Genomic DNA, 17287 nt, shown 5'->3' on the forward strand with positions numbered 1-17287 from the left:
ACAGAATGAATCCATACAGCACCAGAGACTGAGTTACCAAATGACATAAAACACTCAAACACAGTAGTCTAGACTAAAAATGAAATTAATTGCACACTCCCATGCAATAGCAGAGACACAACGACACAGAATCAGTCAATAAGTGTCCTCCCAACAACAGCCAGGACATTTCCAGGAAGCTCCACACAGGGAGCGGCTCTTTCAACAGAAACTGGGGCTGGAGAGAGTCTTTGTGAAATATACTTCCTGATTGCAGTATGGGTGTTTGTGATTGGTTGCAAATATTTAATCTGATTGGATGGCGAAAGAGACCAATTGTAAAATTACAATAAAAAACCATTGTGACATCACTCCCAATCACGCAATCACAATCTTTACTTTCCCCCATCCCTCATTAGCATAGTGCTGTGGGATTGTCTATTTAATCCGCACTCGGAAGGGGTTTGGTTTATTTCTGAGTCTGAAATTGAAACTGAAGACGGTTGAGGAGAAGAAGAAAGCAGCTGCTAAGAAGGGCGCCAAGAAAACTGTGAGTAAACCGTCAGCAAAGGGCGGCAAAAGGCGGAGAAAGTCGAGGAAGGAGAGTTACTCCATCTACATCTACAAAGTGATGAAGCAGGTTCACCCCGACACCGGCATCTCCTCCAAGGCCATGAGCATCATGAACTCGTTTGTGAACGATATTTTCGAGCGCATCGCGGGTGAAGCTTCCCGCCTGGCCCATTACAACAAGCGCAGCACCATCAGCTCCCGGGAGATCCATACCGCCGTGCGCCTGCTGCTGCCTGGGGAGCTGGCCAAGCACGCCGTGTCGGAAGGGACAAAGGCGGTGACCAAGTACACCAGTTCCAAGTAAAACTGCACAATGGACTGAAAAAACATCCCAAACACAACGGCTCTTTTAAGAGCCACCCACAATCTCTCTGAAAAAGCTGCATCCGAACATCTCTATGAAATCATTTTAAGACAATGTGTAACATAATTAATGTCCCACTGCTGTGTTTTTGTCTGCTGTCCCATAAACCGAACTCAAACCCAAAATCCGCTCATGCGCCTTTACTTTTTTGCTTAAAGCTGTTATTGTGGTTTTGCACAGCCCCTGAATGACCGCATTAACAGCTGCTTTCAGGGGTAAGGGTCAGACCTCAGTCCCTTCACCCTATTCCTGAAATGTGAACCGATTCATCATTTTATGAACAGCAACTCTCCGCAGTGTTACAGCCCGGAATGGGATTATTACACAGCAGACTAAGGGCTGTTTGAGGACTCGATCCGGCTCCCTCTTTTCAGAGAGGTACACTGGGCTCTGATTGAAGATAAACTGAATGTTTCCCTTCAGGGAAGTGCTGTGAACAGGGATTTAGTACCTCCCGGGACAGTTTGAAAGCAATTGTAGAAAGATCCACAATTTAAACAACATTTTAAACCCACGTCTGTAATTGGTGACGGAAAGAGTTGAATAGAACAAAATAAAGAGAAGGGATTTTAAATATTTGACTAAGGATGACATTTATTTTAATCCACTCCTTTCCGACAATGAAATTGGCGGGCTTTTTGAAATTGACAAATTTTCTGCTTCTGATGTTGTGGCGGTAAATCCCGCCCACTTCTGTTTGTCAGTGACCTGATTGGTGAAGAATATAGGCAAATGAGGTGAATTTAGTAGCGACCAATGGGGAGAGTTTTCAGTCTCTAAGTAAAGTAAATGCTGCGGAAATTATTCATTCTTTGTGAAAGTATTTGTGAGATTGTGGAAATGTCTGGAAGAGGAAAGACCAGCGGCAAAGCTCGGGCCAAGGCCAAGTCTCGCTCCTCCCGGGCTGGACTGCAGTTCCCGGTGGGCCGTGTTCACAGGCACCTAAGAAAGGGCAACTATGCTGAGCGTGTGGATGCCGGAGCCCCGGTCTATCTGGCTGCTGTGCTCGAGTATCTGACCGCTGAAATCCTCGAGCTGGCTGGCAACGCGGCCCGGGACAACAAGAAGACCCGCATCATTCCCAGACACCTGCAGCTGGCCGTGCGCAACGACGAGGAGCTCAACAAGCTGCTGGGAGGGGTGACTATCGCTCAGGGTGGGGTGCTGCCTAATATCCAGGCCGTGCTGCTGCCCAAGAAAACCAGCGCTCAGAGCTCCCAGAAAAAGTAAAGCGGCCGAAATGTCATCTAATAAACCAAAGGCTCTTTTCAGAGACACCCACAGTCTCTGTGAAAGGGCTGGTTCCTGTCTGATTCCAAAATGTCAGTAACAGGACCGAATGAGAACTATTTCAAATGTTTAAGCATCTGTTTCAGTGATTTCTCACTGTCCCCTCAAACCTGTCTAATTTATTACTTCAACACCAATTTTGAGTTATTTGTCCCGTGACAGATTGCTGAATAGAGTCTTTTACCGCCAGTTACAGATAAGTAGACAAAAAATCACAGATTAAAACTACGTAATATATCTAACCCATCACGAACTTTTTTTATTCCGCTTTTATCAGCACAAAGTCGTGGCGCGATTTTACGAACAGCTTTAAACTAACGCCAGATTTTCCATCAATTCGCTTCTTTCTGACACTGAAATTGGCGGCTTTTTCGAATTCAAACTGTCTGCCAATTTAAGCCAGTGATTTGTTGTATTTCCTAATTCGAAGCTCTGCGATTGGTTAAGACATGTGAATGAGAAGAGGGTGACCAATCAGAAGTGAGCTCGGGAGAGCGCGGGCTCAAACTGTGGGAATTCCAGGTCCCTGAATGACTGAGCTGAAACTGATCAGTTTCACAAACCCTGTCAGTTTCAGTGCAGGAAACACCGTCTCGGGGGAAATAACATCACAAGTGGGTCTGGTTCCAGTGACCGATTCAACGGCTGCTGCAAAACTCCCGGATTCCCTCATTGCAGCGAAATCATTTTGAAATTCTATGAAAACAATGAGTGATTCTGGAGGAGTGATGTGGCTTTTCACTGAGGGCATGTGTCGACTGGGGAAATAACTAACTGTAGAGCCTCGGGCACTGTTTACACAGCCCGTTTAGAAAATCAAATCCACTGCACATCCTTGCTGCAACTGAAATGTCAAATTCGGGGATTCCATTTTTTTTCATCCCGAACACAGCAGATTGATTGAACAAAGAATTAAAAGTAAAATACTGCGAATGCTGGAAATCTGAAATATTTCAGATTGATTGAACTGTTCTGAACAGCCTATCCCAGCTCCCGTTTCTCGGTCACTGCTCGCTCTGTGAGGCGGTGGGTGGCTCTTAGAAGAGCCTTTGTTGTGTGTTTGCTGAAAAGGGTCGAATTGTTCAGCCGCCGAATCCGCAGAGAGTGCGGCCGTGCCATTTCAGAGCGTACACCACATCCATGGCAGTGACTGTATTGCGCTTGGCGTGCTCAGTGTAGGTGATTACATTGAGTGTGAGACAAATTCCATCCATCTTTTGTACTTTATGAGATTAATTTTGACACTTCCTGGTACATTATGTGACAGCGAGTTTAATTCTACATCTATCTGTCTGTGGTACTGTGTCTGAGTGTGAGATTATTTGAGTATCAGTCTATGAAACTAAATGTGATTGTGTCACTCATTCTGTATGTCAATCATGAGTATTGTATGCGTGGCAGCTTCTGTATCTAACTGCTACTGTGGCTGAATGTGGATATCATTCTGTATCTGTCAGTGTCTGGAACTAAATGTGAGTGTGAGATTCATTCTGTATGCACCACTCTTTACAGTCAGAATGTGACTGTGTGATTCATTCTCTATGTGTCAGTCTAAAGTACTATATATGCCATGGTTTTAATTATGTGTCTGTCATTTTATGTGAGCTTGGGTATCAATGTATATATGTCAATCTCTGGTTCTTTCTGTGAGAGTGAGATTAATTCTCTATCTGCTGGTCTCTGAAATTAATTGATTTTGTGATTCACTCTGTGTCTGTCAGTCTATGATACTGTGAATAAGTGGGGGGTATATATGGTGTCTGTCTGAACTTGGTATTGAACATGATTGTAGGATTCATTGTGTATCTATCAGTATCCAGACTGAATGTGAAATAAGGTTCATTCTGTACATGAAAATCTCTGTTATTCTATGGAAGTGAACTCAAATATGCCTATCAGTCTTTGACACTGTATCTGATTGTGGGATTAACTCAATACCTTTCAGACTTTGCTACTATGCATATGTGTGGTTCAAGTTCTGCATGTCAGTCTCTGTTACTCTTTGTGAGTGTGGATATCTTTTATGTATCTCAGTCTCTCGCAATGAATGCAAGTGTGGGATTAACTCTCTTTTCAACAGTATCTGGTAATGATTGTGAGCATGTGACTCCTACAGTATCTGTCAGTGTTTTCTATTGTATTTGACTGTGCAATTCTTCCAATGTCTTTCAGTGCCTAGTACAGTGTGTATGGGATTCATTCTGTACCTGTCAGTATCTGGTACTGAATGAGATTGTGGGATTCATTCTGTTGTCTGTCAATCTCTGCTCGTGTATTTGAGTGATATCTGTTATGCATATATTATTTTCTGGTACTGGAAGTGAATATTGTATTTATTCTTTACCAGTTAGCCTCTGGTACTACGTATGAGTGTGGGTCTCATTCTGTATCAGTCAGTTTCTGGTACAGTCTGCGTGTGCATATCCAGGGCTCATTTTGCATTTGGCAGTCTCTGGTACTGAATGTGTGTTACAATTTATTTTTTATGTGTCTGTCTCTAGGACAGTCCATTACAGTGGGATGAATTTTGTATCTCCCAGCTACTGGTATTGTCTGCAAACGTGATACATTCTGTATCTATGTGACGCTGGTGCTGTATGAGTGTGGAATTCTTCTGTACCTGTACTTAATATGTATCTACGGGATGCTATTGAGAACTATTTGTTGGACACCATAATGTATCACTATTTTCTTGTCTCACTGGTATTTTGAAATATAAACCACTGCACATTTTAACTGTGTGTTTTACTCAGTTGTGGTCTGAGCTTTTTGGACTATTATTTAGTCTGCAACTGTATGAACACATTTGTGAATGACAACATATATTTCAAACTCACACATGGCATGCTCAGTATAATCAGAATCATTCAATTGATACGATATCATTCAGTACAGCTCTTGCAGAGATTATTGGATTGGTATGTAATGTGTAGTGCAGTGTGCACTAATTGACATAATACTGTAACTTTCCTTTTGATACTGTATCAGATGTTTGTACTACATTGTAATCTGTCACTCAGTCTGCAGTCTGGGCTACATTATTAGGATTCATTCTGTACGTTTCCATCAGCTGCTCTACCTCATATTTAATTTGTAGCTTAGGGTGCACTCTTGTGGGATTGATCCGGTGCCTTTCAATCTGATAGTGGGTGTGATTTTGAACTGAGATTGATGGATCTACCTTTCAGCAGTACTGAGTTGGGGTGAATTGGAAACAACTTCTGCCTCTCCTGCTTTGTTTGATTATCTGCTGGATTGTAAATGTGTCTCTGGAACTTGGGATCAGTGTGAGTCTGACTGCTTCTGCTCTCTGTGACTGTGGAACTCATGGCCTGTCTGTGTCTCTGAGCGCTGGGAGTGATAATGTACCTACTCTGTGTTAGAAGGAGTGGACTGTACATATCCTTGTGCTGGGGAATCATCACAATCCTTCTGGTTCCTTTAAGTATTTGCTGACAGAAGGAAAGAAAAATATCTCTTGTAACTCAAGATCAATTGAGGTAGAAACTAGAAAAGACATGAATGTAATATTTCAATTAATAATCATTATGACCAACCACACAGGATGATCAGTAATACAAAGAGTGTCAGTGTCTGATTCCACTGCAGCACTCAGCTTCTGCTGATCAGGTTTTCTTTGGTAGTTTTATAACAATTTAGTGACATCCAGGAACAACCCAACATCTGCACTGCTCCATGAATGGGAATACCTGCTGGAGCAGGGATATTTGCACAAGTCAAGTTTTTAATTCCACCTGGCATTATAATGCAAGAACATAATAACTAGGAGCAGGATTAGGCCATTCCGCCACTCAAGTCTGTTCCACCATTCAATAAGATCATGGCAGATCTGATCATAGTCTCAACTCCACTGTCCTGCTTGTCCCAATAACACTTCACTCCCTTGTAAATCAAAAGTCAGTCTAACTCAGCCTTGAATATATTCAATGACCAGCCTCCACCATCCTCTTGGGTAGAGAATTCCAAAGAACAACAACCCTTTGAGAGAAGAAATTCCTCTTCAATTCCATCGAAAATGGGAGCCCCCTTATGTTGAAACTGTTCCCCCTAGTTCTTGATTCCCTCATGAGGGGAAACAACATCTCAGTAAATACCCTGTCAAGCCCCTTCAGTATCTTATATGTTTCATAAGATCACCTCTCATTCTTCTAAACTCCAATGAGTGTAGCACAACCAGGTCAAACGTTCCTCATAAGACAACATCTTCATCCCTGGAATCAACCTAGTGATGTTTGCCTGATGTACCTCCAATGCAAGTATTTTCCTCCTTAAATACGGAGACCAAAACTGTATACACACTCAAGGTGTGGTCTCACCAACACGCTGGACAGTGGTAACAATACTTCCCTACATTTCTACTCCAACCCCATTGCAATAAAGGTCAAAATTCCAATAGCCTTCCTAATTACTTGCTGTACTTCCATGCTAACTTTTTGTGATTCATATAAGAGGACACCCAGATCCCTCTATACCACAGCATTCTGCAGTCTCTCCTTATTTAAATAATATTCTTCTTTTCTCTACATCATACCAAAGTGGATAACCTCACATTTTCCCACATTATACTTAATATGCCAAATTTTTCCCACACACTTAACTTGTCTTTATCTCTTTGCAGACTCATTGTGTCCTCCGCACAACTTGCTTTCACACCTTTCTTTGTATCAACAGCAAATTTAGTTACAATACACTCGATCCCTTCATCCAAATCATTAATATAGGCTGTAAGTAGTTGAGGCCCCAGCACTGATCCCTGTGGCACTCCACGAGTTCCAGTTTGCAAACCTGAAAGTGACACCTTTATCCTAATTCTCTGTTTCTTGTTAGTAAGCATGTACCAGCGACCTGGGTTCGATTCTGGGTACTACCTGTGCAGAGTTTGCAAGTTCTCCCTTTGTCTGCGTGGGTTTTCACCGGGTGCTCCGGTTTCCTCCCACAGCCAAAGACTTGCAGGTTGATAGGTAAATTGGCCATTATAAATTGCCCCTAGTATAGGTAGGTTGTAGGGGAATTGAGGGAAGTTGGGGATGTGAGAGGGTAATGGGATTAATGTAGGATTAGTATAAATGGGTGGTTGATGGTCAGCACAGACACGGTGGCTGAAGGGCCTGTTTCAGTACTGTATCTCTAAATAAATAAAATAAATAATATAGTACCCGTTAACACCACGAGCTCTTACCTTGTGTAGTAACATTTTGCATGGCACTTTGGCGAATGCCTTTTCAAAATACAAATACACTACATCCACTGGTTCCCCTTCAGTTACCCTGCTTCTTACATCCTCAAAGAACGCTAATAATGTTGGCAAACTTGATTTCCTTTTCATAAATCCATGTTGACTCTGCATGATTGTATTATAATTTTCTAAATGTTCTACAGATTGGAGGGTGGCAAATGTAACCTCACTATTTAAAAAAGGAGAGAGAGAAAAAACAGGGAATTACGGACCAGTTAGCCTTACATCAGTAGTGGGGAAAGTGCGAGAGTCTATTATAAAGGATGTGGTAGCAGAACACCTGGAAAGCATAAACGGGTTTGGACAAAGACAGCATGGGTTAACGAAAGGGAAATCTTGATTAACAAATCTACTGGAGCTTTTTGAGGATGGAACTAGTAGAATAGATAAGGGAGAACCAGTGGATGTGTTGTATCTGGATTTTCAGAAGGCTTTTGATAAGGTCCCACATAAGAGGTTCGTGTGCAAAATTAAAGCAGATGGGATTGGGGGTAATATACTGGCATTGATTGAGAATTTTTTGACAAACAGGAAACAGAGAGTAGGAATAAACGGGCCTTTTGCCAGGTGGCAGGCAGTGACGAGTGGCGTACTACAGGGCTCAGTGCCTGGGCCCCAGCTATTCACAATATATATTAATGACTTGGGTGAGGGAACATTTCCAGGTTTGCAGACGACACAAAGCTGGGGAGGAAACTGAGTTGTGAGGAGTATGCAAAGAGGCTCCAATGTGATTTGGACAAGTTGGGTGAGTGGGCAAATGCATGGCAGATGCAGTATAACTTGGATTAATGTGAGGTTATCACTTCGGTTGTCAAAACAGAAAGGCAGATTATTATCTGAATGGTGACAGATTGGGAAAGGGCGAGGTACAAAGAGACCTGGGTGTCCTTGTACACCAGTCGCTGAAAGCAAATATTCAGGTGCAGCAAGCCGTTAGGAAGGCAAATGGTATGTTGGCCTTCATTGCAAGCGGATTTGAGTACAGGAGCAAGGAAGTCTTACTACAGTTATACAGGGCTTTGGTGAGAGCACATCTGGAGTATTGTGTGCAGTTTTGGTCTCCTTATCTGAGGAAGGATGTTCTTGCCATGGAGGGAGTGCAAAGAAGATTTACCAGGCTGATTCCTGGGATGGCAGGATTGACAATGAGGAGTGATTGGGTTGACTAGGCCTATATTCACTAGAGTTTAGAACAATGAGAGGGAATCTCATAGAAACCTATAAAATTCTAACAGCACTAGTCAGGCTATATGCAGGGAGGATGTTCCTGATGGCTGGGGAGTCCAGAATCAGGGGTCACGGTCTCAGGATATGGGTATGCCATTTAGAACTGAGATGAGGAGAAATTTCTTCACTCAGAGGGTGATGAACTTGTGGAATTCTCTACAAAGAAAATTACAGCACAGGAACAGGCCCTTCGGCCCTCCAAGCCTGCGCCGATCCAGATCCTCTATCTAAACATGTCGCCTATTTTCTAAGGGTCTGTATCTCTTTGCTTCCTGCCCATTCATGTATCTGTCTAGATACATCTTAAAAGACGCTATTGTGTCCACGTCTCCCACCTCCGCTGGAAACGCGTTCCAGGCACCCACCACCCTCTGCGTAAAGAACTTTCCACGCATATCCCCCTAAACTTTTCCCCTCTCACTTTGAACTCGTGACCCCTAATAATTGAATCCCCCACTCTGGGAAAAAGCTTCTTGCTATCCACCCTGTCTTTACCTCTCATGATTTTGTACTGCAGAATGCAGAGGAGGCCAAGTCATTAAATATATTCAAGAAGGAGATAGATATATTTCTTAATACAAAAGGGATCAAGGGATATGGGGAGAAAGCGGGAAGAGGGTACTGAATTATACGATCAGACTTGATCATTTTTGAATTGCAGAGCAGGGCCGAATGGCCTACTCCTGCTCCAATTTTTCTATGTTTTCTGAGATGACTGACTTAATCATTGGTTCCAGCATTTTCTCAATGGCAGACATTAGGCTAACAGGCCTATCGTTGCCTGCTTTCTCTTTACTGCTTTCTTGAACAGGGACATTACATTTGCAGTTTAATATCCACTGGAACTGTTGCAGGATCTAGGGAATTTAAGAAGATTACAACCAATGCATCCACTATCTATGCAGACACTTCTTTTAAACCTTAGAATGTAGGCCATCAGATCCAGGGGACTTGTCAACCTTTAGTCCCATTAGTTTTCCAAAAACATGTTTTTCTCGCGATGGTGATGTTTTAAGGTCCCCCCTCCTTACTCCCCTTGATTTTCTACTATTCTTGGGATGTTTTTTGTGTCTACTTCTGTGAAGACAGATGAAAAGTTCTTGTTCAGAGTATCTGCCATTTCCTTGTTTCTCTTGGATCAATCGTTCAACGGAAACCGACAGCTGCTGTTTAAAATGTTTCCTTGACACTACTCACCTGGCGCCAGCAATAGGTGTTGTTTGCATAACTGTCCCCATCCCTACTGTCTGGCTCTGTTCCCTCTATTCACTGCTCAATAACAACACAGTGTGAAACTGGAGCTAAACCATGAACATGCATTACAGGTTTGAGGAGAGAAAACAACAATGATTTTCAACAGCAGCTTCTTCCTGCTCTGTCTCCGTTACCTTGTCCACAAACAGCCTGAGAAAGGCTTCTCCTTCTGCGCTCACTCCATGTTCCTGCTCCACTCCGCCTCTTACAAACAGCCCCCAACTCCCCCTGAACTTGCTCCGTTGTCAATGCTGATCTCTGAGCCCCTCTGCGGACAGGCTCTCAAAGCAATGTGCTTGCTGGAAGGAGACTGCTGTTTACTGACTTACCCCGGGGCTCTAAGTCTCCATTCCCGTCTGTTTCAAACAAACTTCTTCCGCTCACTAATTCAATGACGCAGAAGGACACGGCTGGAGGAGGCGCATCGCGCATGCGCTTCTTTCCCCACTCATTTACAAAAAAAATAAATTGGAATAAAAGCAAAATACTGCGGATGCTGGAAATCTGAAATAAAAACAAGAAATGCTGGAACCACTCAGCAGGTCTGGCAGTATCTGTGAAAAGTGAAGCAGAGTTAACGTTTCGGGTCAGTGACCCTTCATCGGAACTGACAAAAATAAACTGGAACTTTCCCCAGTTCAGTTTTCTCCGAGTTTGAGCAAAGGAACTGGGGCTGTGGGGAAAGGTCAGAGAACGTTTCAAGCTGGGGGATTCCCCCTTTCTGAAGCTCAGTTTGAGATCATTCCCTGCAGTGTGTTTGCTCTTCATTCACCCGTCTTCTCAAAGCAATCCTCCGAGGGAGTCGCTGTGTTTGCTGCGATCGATCAGGAGTTAATATCTGACAGTAACAGTCCCAGATTAAAGTCATCACATTGAAACTGTCCTTCACTGACAGTCATATCGAACGGTGTGAGCTGAGAGATTACAGAGATCAACAGGGTCAAGAGCGTTAAATTTGGAACATTGTTCACCTCACTCTCTAACTGTTACCCAGAGTCTAGGAATAATAATGTGTCTGTTTCTGATACAATATCAGTTAGAGATGAGACTGCACCGTCTGTCTCCCACGGATCTTTCAAGATAAAATGAGGCTTCCAGGTCAGCCTGTAACTGCTGATGGGGATCTCTCTCTCTCTCTCACTTATTCACTTTCAGCTCTGTCTCTAGTGCTCCATAAAAACGTGGGATCCAGTTATTGGGTGTGATATGGACACACGAATAGAAAATGCACGATTGACACTCCCTCTCTAATGCTGTACATATGTTTGGGATACCATTATTTAGGATGATATGTATGCACTTTATTGTGTTACTAATACTGTCTCTGATGATACATAAGAATGTGTAATACAGTGTGATATGGACACACTGTTACGAATGGTCGGACTGATTCTCTCTCTCTGTGGTGCTGTATATGAAAAGGGGATAATGTTAGTGAGCATCATAGAATCATAGAAGGTTTAAGGCAGAGAAAGAGACCACTTGGCCCATCATCGTATGCGGCAGCCGAAAAACAGTGAACGTAAAGGAATGGCAGGGGGGGCTTCAACCTCGAGAGTCCACCTCCTGTGCTATGTGGGAGCTCCTGGATGCTTCCCGTGTCCTGGAGAACCATTTGGCGGTCATCACCTCGTAGCAGATGTAATGTACAACAATACTCCGCTCTCGTTGATTGACGTCTATGCCCCGGTTCAATGCAGCGAGCAGCTGACCGTCTTCCACCATCTCCCACTGCTGCTGGCGACATCCAGGCCGGTCATCCTAGGCGGTGACTTCAAAGGCATCATCGATGCACCTGGATGATCCGGCAGAGACGACAGCAAACTGGATGCTATGTCCAGATCCTTAATAGAAACAGTAAAAGATGCCAAACTGCACGACGTCTTCAGCAAACCTGCAGACAGAGCGCAGCATAGATACACATGGTCAAGAACGGACGGGTCTGCCCATTCCAGGATTGACTTCCAATTTGTGTCCCGTGTTTTCACGGTCAGATCCACCGACGTCAAGCCGGTGTTCTTCTCCAAGCATTGCCTTTTACTGGCTGACTTTCACTTACAGGATGACCAGCGGGTTGGCAGGGGGACATGGAAGCTCAATGCTACACTGCTAACCCCAGAGAATGTTGAGGAACTCAAAAGGGATTACAAAGGTTGGAGGACCGTGAAACCCCACCTTTGAGTCTCCAGTTCAGTGGTGGGAAGCGATCAAGGAGAACATCAAGAGGTTCTTTATCTTCAAAGGGGTTCAGAGGGCGAGAGAGATAGACAGATGGAAATGTCACGACTCCAGAAAAGTATGCAAAATCTGCTCTGGCTTCAGTCGATGGGGTTCATGGTCAAGGAGGACCTTCATGAGGTGAAGAGCCATCAGGCCTCGCTCTTTGCCACGGAGGCCTACAAGATCATCTTCCAGTCCAGAGTCCGCTCCATTGAGCAGGATGAGATGTGCTTGTGTTACTTCTTCTAAAAGGTACACAGAGAGAGCTTTGTTATCAGCAGCCTGCAGGAAGAGGATGGCTCGGTAATGTCTTCGCAGTCCGACATACTAAGGATCAGCAAATCCTTTTATGCTGGGCTGTATGACACGAAGCCCACAGACAGCAGAGCCTCCCAGTCCTTACTGTCATCTATCACAGAGGTCTTAGATGACAGCAGGAGGGAGAGACTGGACAAACCGCTAATTCTGGATGAGCTGACTAAGGCCATCAAATCCTTCGAGATAAATAAAACTCCCGGAAGCGACGGCTTACCGGTTGAGCTGTATTTGGCCCTGTGGGACTGGGTTGGCCCGGACCTGCTGGAAGTATACGACAGTATGCTCCTAGCCGGCAGCATGTCAGAATCCATGAGGAAAGGCATCATCACCCTCATCTACAAGGGGAAGGGGGAGAGGGCAGAAATCAGAAATTGGCGGCCCATCTCACTGCTTAATGTAGACTACAAGATACTGTCAAAAGTCATAGCCAGTCGAGTCAAGTCTGCTCTGGAGTTGGTGATCCACCCTGATCAGACCTGTACTTTACCCACTCAGGGATACGATCACCCACATACGGGACAGGAGGGTGGACACCTACCTCATCAGCCTGGACCAGGAGAAGGCTTTTGACAGGATATCGCACACCTGCATGATGGACGTACTTTCGAAAATGGGGTTTGGGGAGGGAATCTGCAATTGGATCAAACTGCTCTACACAAACATCAGTAGCACAGTCTCAATCAATGGGTGGGAATCAGAAAGTTTCCCGATCCAATCTGGAGTCAGACAGGGTTGTCCTCTCTCCCCTGTCTTGTTTATTTGCTGTATTGAACCCTTTGCTGAGTCAATTAGGAAGGATGCGAGCATAAGAGGGGTGACAATCCCAGACAGTGGAGGCACTCAGGTTAAAACCTCCCTGGACATGGATGACGTCGCAGCCTACTGCTCGAACCCGCTGTCTGTGCGCAGACTGATGAGCATCTGCGACCAGTTCGCACTGGCCTTGGGAGCCAACGTTAACCACGGCAAGAGAGAGGCCATGTTCTTTGGGAACTGGGCTGACCGATCCTTTGTCCCCTTCACCGTCAGGTCAGACTACCTGAAGGTGCTGGGGATATGGTTCTGAAGGGCCGCGGCATGCACCAAAACCTGGAAGGAGCGAGTAGCCAGGGTACAACACAAGCTGAGCATGTGGGAGCAGCAACTCTCTCCATTATGGGTAAGAACCTGGTCCTCAGGTGCGAGGCGCTCACGTTGTTGCTGTAAGTGGCACAGGTCTGGCCCATACCCCATTCCTGCGCTGTGGCGATCACCCGAGTCATTTTCCGCTTCATCTCTGGATCCAAAATGGACCTGGTCCAAAGGGACATGATGTTCAAACCTCTGGATAAGGGTGGGCATAATGTACCCAATATCACCCTCATCCTGATGACTACCTTCGTGTGCGGCTGCATCAAGCTGTGTGCAGATCCCCAATACGCCAACACCAAGTGTCACTACGTGCTGAGATTCTCTCTGTCCCCAGTGTTGTGAAGGAAGGACCTGGTCGCATTGCCGTGGAACGCTCCATCTAGTTGGACTGTGCCGTACCACCAATCATTCGTGGAACAGTTTCTGCGGAAAACACCTTTGACCACCAATCCATCAGGCAATGGTCTGCACGGAATGTCCTCAAGGCATTACGGGAAAAGGAGATGGTGGATGCTGTCGGATGGTTACCCGAGCAGACTGCCAAATCATTTGGCGGAATGCCTCATCACCAGAACTTTCCAACAAGCACCAAGGTGTAGCTTGGCTGGTGGTGAGAAGAGCCCTCCCCGTCAGATCCTTCCTGCACGCCCGAAGTCTCACCCCCTCCGCACAATGCCCTCGAAGTGTCTGCGGTGGGGATGAGATGGTTGCCCAGCTTCTTCTGGAATGTGTCTTTGCAAAGCAGGTGTGGAAAGAGATGCATTGGTTTTTGTCGAGGTTCATCCCAAGCAGCTCTGTAACACAGGAGTCTGTGCTCTACGGGCTGTTCCAAGGGACACACACCGAGATAACCACAAATGCTGCTGGAGGACTATCAATTCGGTGAAAGACACTCTTTGGTCTGCCCAAAACGTGGTGGTCTTCCAGCGCAAAGAGTTGTCCACCACCGAATGTTGCAGACTGGCACACTCGAAGGTCCAGGACTACGTGTTGAGGGACGCACTAAAGCTTGGGGCAGCCACAGCAAAGGCTCAATGGGGAAAGACCACCATGTAAGCTCCCCCCACCAAGCTGATCTGAGGGGCTGGATCCATGGGAAACCACTCGAACTGTATCGTTAATATTCTCAATTGCTGTCAATGTAAAACTGTAATTGACATGACAATTGTGAATAGGAAGGGTTGGGAAGGAACTCATGACAGTATTGAAGGAAACTGATCTCCCTTGCAATGTTTGTATTTTTGGTGCTGTTTGGATACTGTTTGGCAATGGAATTTTTACAGATTTTTATGAATAAAGTATATTTTGGAAATAAAAAAAATATATATTTCCAGACCATGTCCAACACGTTTCTACTCAGTGTGAAAACCCACCACGGAAAGACTGGAACATACAATCATTTGATCACATCATGATTAACATCACTCAGACACCTGAACCATTAGGTCACTGACGAAGTCATGATGACTTCGAATTTCTCATGAAATGACTACTGAACTAACTGACTGGATGAATTGCTTTAACTCCACGTGACCAGAGAGGCACAGCCTCAGACCGACTTGGCAGATGAATATTGATTGAATAATTTCTGTGTGAGGAATGTTCCAGCATCATAAACCAGGGGAACGTGCTGACTGAGCTGTGTCTTCATCTCTTCTGGGCAGTCGGATAGTTCACCCTTCATTCTGCTCTAATTCACTTTCCCAAAGCGGATCTACAGATTCTCAAATCTGGAGACTGGGTTTTCTTATTTTGTTCCTTTTGATTTTTCTTGCTCCTGACTGAATAATATATTCTAAACCTCGGATCAACCCTCCCCTTTGCGTCGTGTTATAGTCTTGGTTAAAAGAGACACAAAACGGCACAAACACTCTGAAACATACAACACGGTCACACTTTCCTTCAGTGAGATTAATGTTGAGCTGTTTTCCAGGTTAAATGCAACTGCAAACACATTGCTCTCAAAAATATTGTAGGGGATTAAGTTGCCGTCGAAATATTGGCACTGAACATCTGTACGAGCAGGAACAGCCATTTCAAACTCACATCCTTCACAAAGGCAAGCACTGAGCTGTTTTCTTTTGTGAATGAAATTCATAAGAAAAGTTAAAGTTCACAAGAAAATGGATGTAAATGATTGATAGCTAAACTTTTGAAGCAAGGATATGAATCCAAGATTTTCTGATTATAAGTCAAACACTCGAACCAATTAAGCTACTGAGCCAGATCACAAGTGCTGTGACAACTAAGGGCAGAGGAGGGCACTCTTTATTCTCATCCCACTTCTCCACAGGTCACAACATCTCTGTGAACTTTTCCCACATACTGATACAGTCAATCATATACTCTATTTTTCCCAGAATAGAAGACACTGACCAGGTTTCTTTAATGAAGAACAAAATTATCCATTTATTGTCAAACATGTTTTAACTAGTCATGAAGTAAAGCATAAACACACAGGTGGAAATTTTAAAAGTTCCTTTTTCACCTTTACCAACCTTTAAAGTCCTTTTTTTTATCTTCGAGCCACACGCACACACACACACACTGGATAGCTAAAAAAATAAAAGGGATTTTTTTTTAAATTCAGCACTCTGTTGCAGACAAAAAAAACCTCTTGGGCTGTTTATTTGCTCATTTTTGAAGAAATCATCAGATGAGATATGTTGCTCCAAAACTGGAATACAGTCTAACGTCCGAGTATACGTAGACAGGTCACTCGGGTATTTTAGATCAGTTCTTTTCAAAAGGCATTGAGAATTAATTTTAGCAGGCCTTCTTCAAAGACATGCGACAAGATGAATTAACTCAGTAGACTTCTCAGGGTCTTTTAAAGATTTTCTGTAAAACAAACTGGGTTGTGGTCTTCTCTCCTTCCTTGACGATTCTGCAGGCTAACTTTATCAGCTGCTCACTCCAGCAGGTAAAACACACTGACTGCTACAACCAAATGTTGTGAGTTTTCTGCCTTCTTAGGTTTGCGCTGCTGCTGCCAAGCTTGTCCAATCAAGGGGCACGACTGACTTCACTAACCACATTTCTCCCTGTTACCAGGGTTTCTGCTCTATATTTAACTTGAATTATGTGACAACCAGTAAACATCGTTGCCAAATTGGTTCTTTTGGTGCCCTCTTGAAAAAGAACTGGTCCTACATTTATTCAGTTTGATTATGACTTCTTCAAAAAATATTTTAAAAGAAACAAAATCCGTTCCATAACATCATGTACTTTCCCTAAGCTACAGGTTATTGCAAGTCTCTCTGGCTGTGTTTATTTTCGGTGATTTTGTAGTCAGGTTCTTTTGGAATCCATGTGTTTGCAGGTCTTTGTGAGTGAGAGATGTGGTAATATGTTTAAAAGATTTCCCTGTAAATTATTCATATCTCCATCTTTCCCCGAACTTTGTACAAACACATTAATATGGGAATCACACACATCAGGCCGTCAAACCTGTCTGCTAAACATTGAAAGGTGACAGTGTTTATTGTGACGGGGTTCCATTTATGAAGACACATCTTGATGATTCACACATGTAAAACTTTGTATATGATGTTCATGACATAATGACATAACAAAGCATTTCCTTGCACTTGCCATGCTTGGTGAACATTTTCTCTGCTGATGCCCCTTGAATATATTAGAGAACATGGTGACGAGGTTGAGATAAAAGT

General features: G+C 44.1%; 1 protein-coding gene across 1 annotated transcript; it reads left to right on the forward strand.

Moving 5' to 3' along the window:
- Positions 1 to 562: 562 nt before the first annotated feature.
- LOC137365018 (histone H2B 5-like) lies at positions 563 to 856 on the forward strand (the record flags this gene model as incomplete). The annotated part of the gene is made up of 1 exon (XM_068027890.1): positions 563 to 856. A coding segment is annotated over one exon (294 nt), but the record flags the coding sequence as incomplete, so codon positions are not given.
- Positions 857 to 17287: the final 16431 nt, after the last annotated feature.

The sequence above is a fragment of the Heterodontus francisci genome, unplaced genomic scaffold (assembly GCF_036365525.1).
Source record: "Heterodontus francisci isolate sHetFra1 unplaced genomic scaffold, sHetFra1.hap1 HAP1_SCAFFOLD_43, whole genome shotgun sequence".
Classification (NCBI taxonomy): Eukaryota; Metazoa; Chordata; class Chondrichthyes; order Heterodontiformes; family Heterodontidae; genus Heterodontus; species Heterodontus francisci.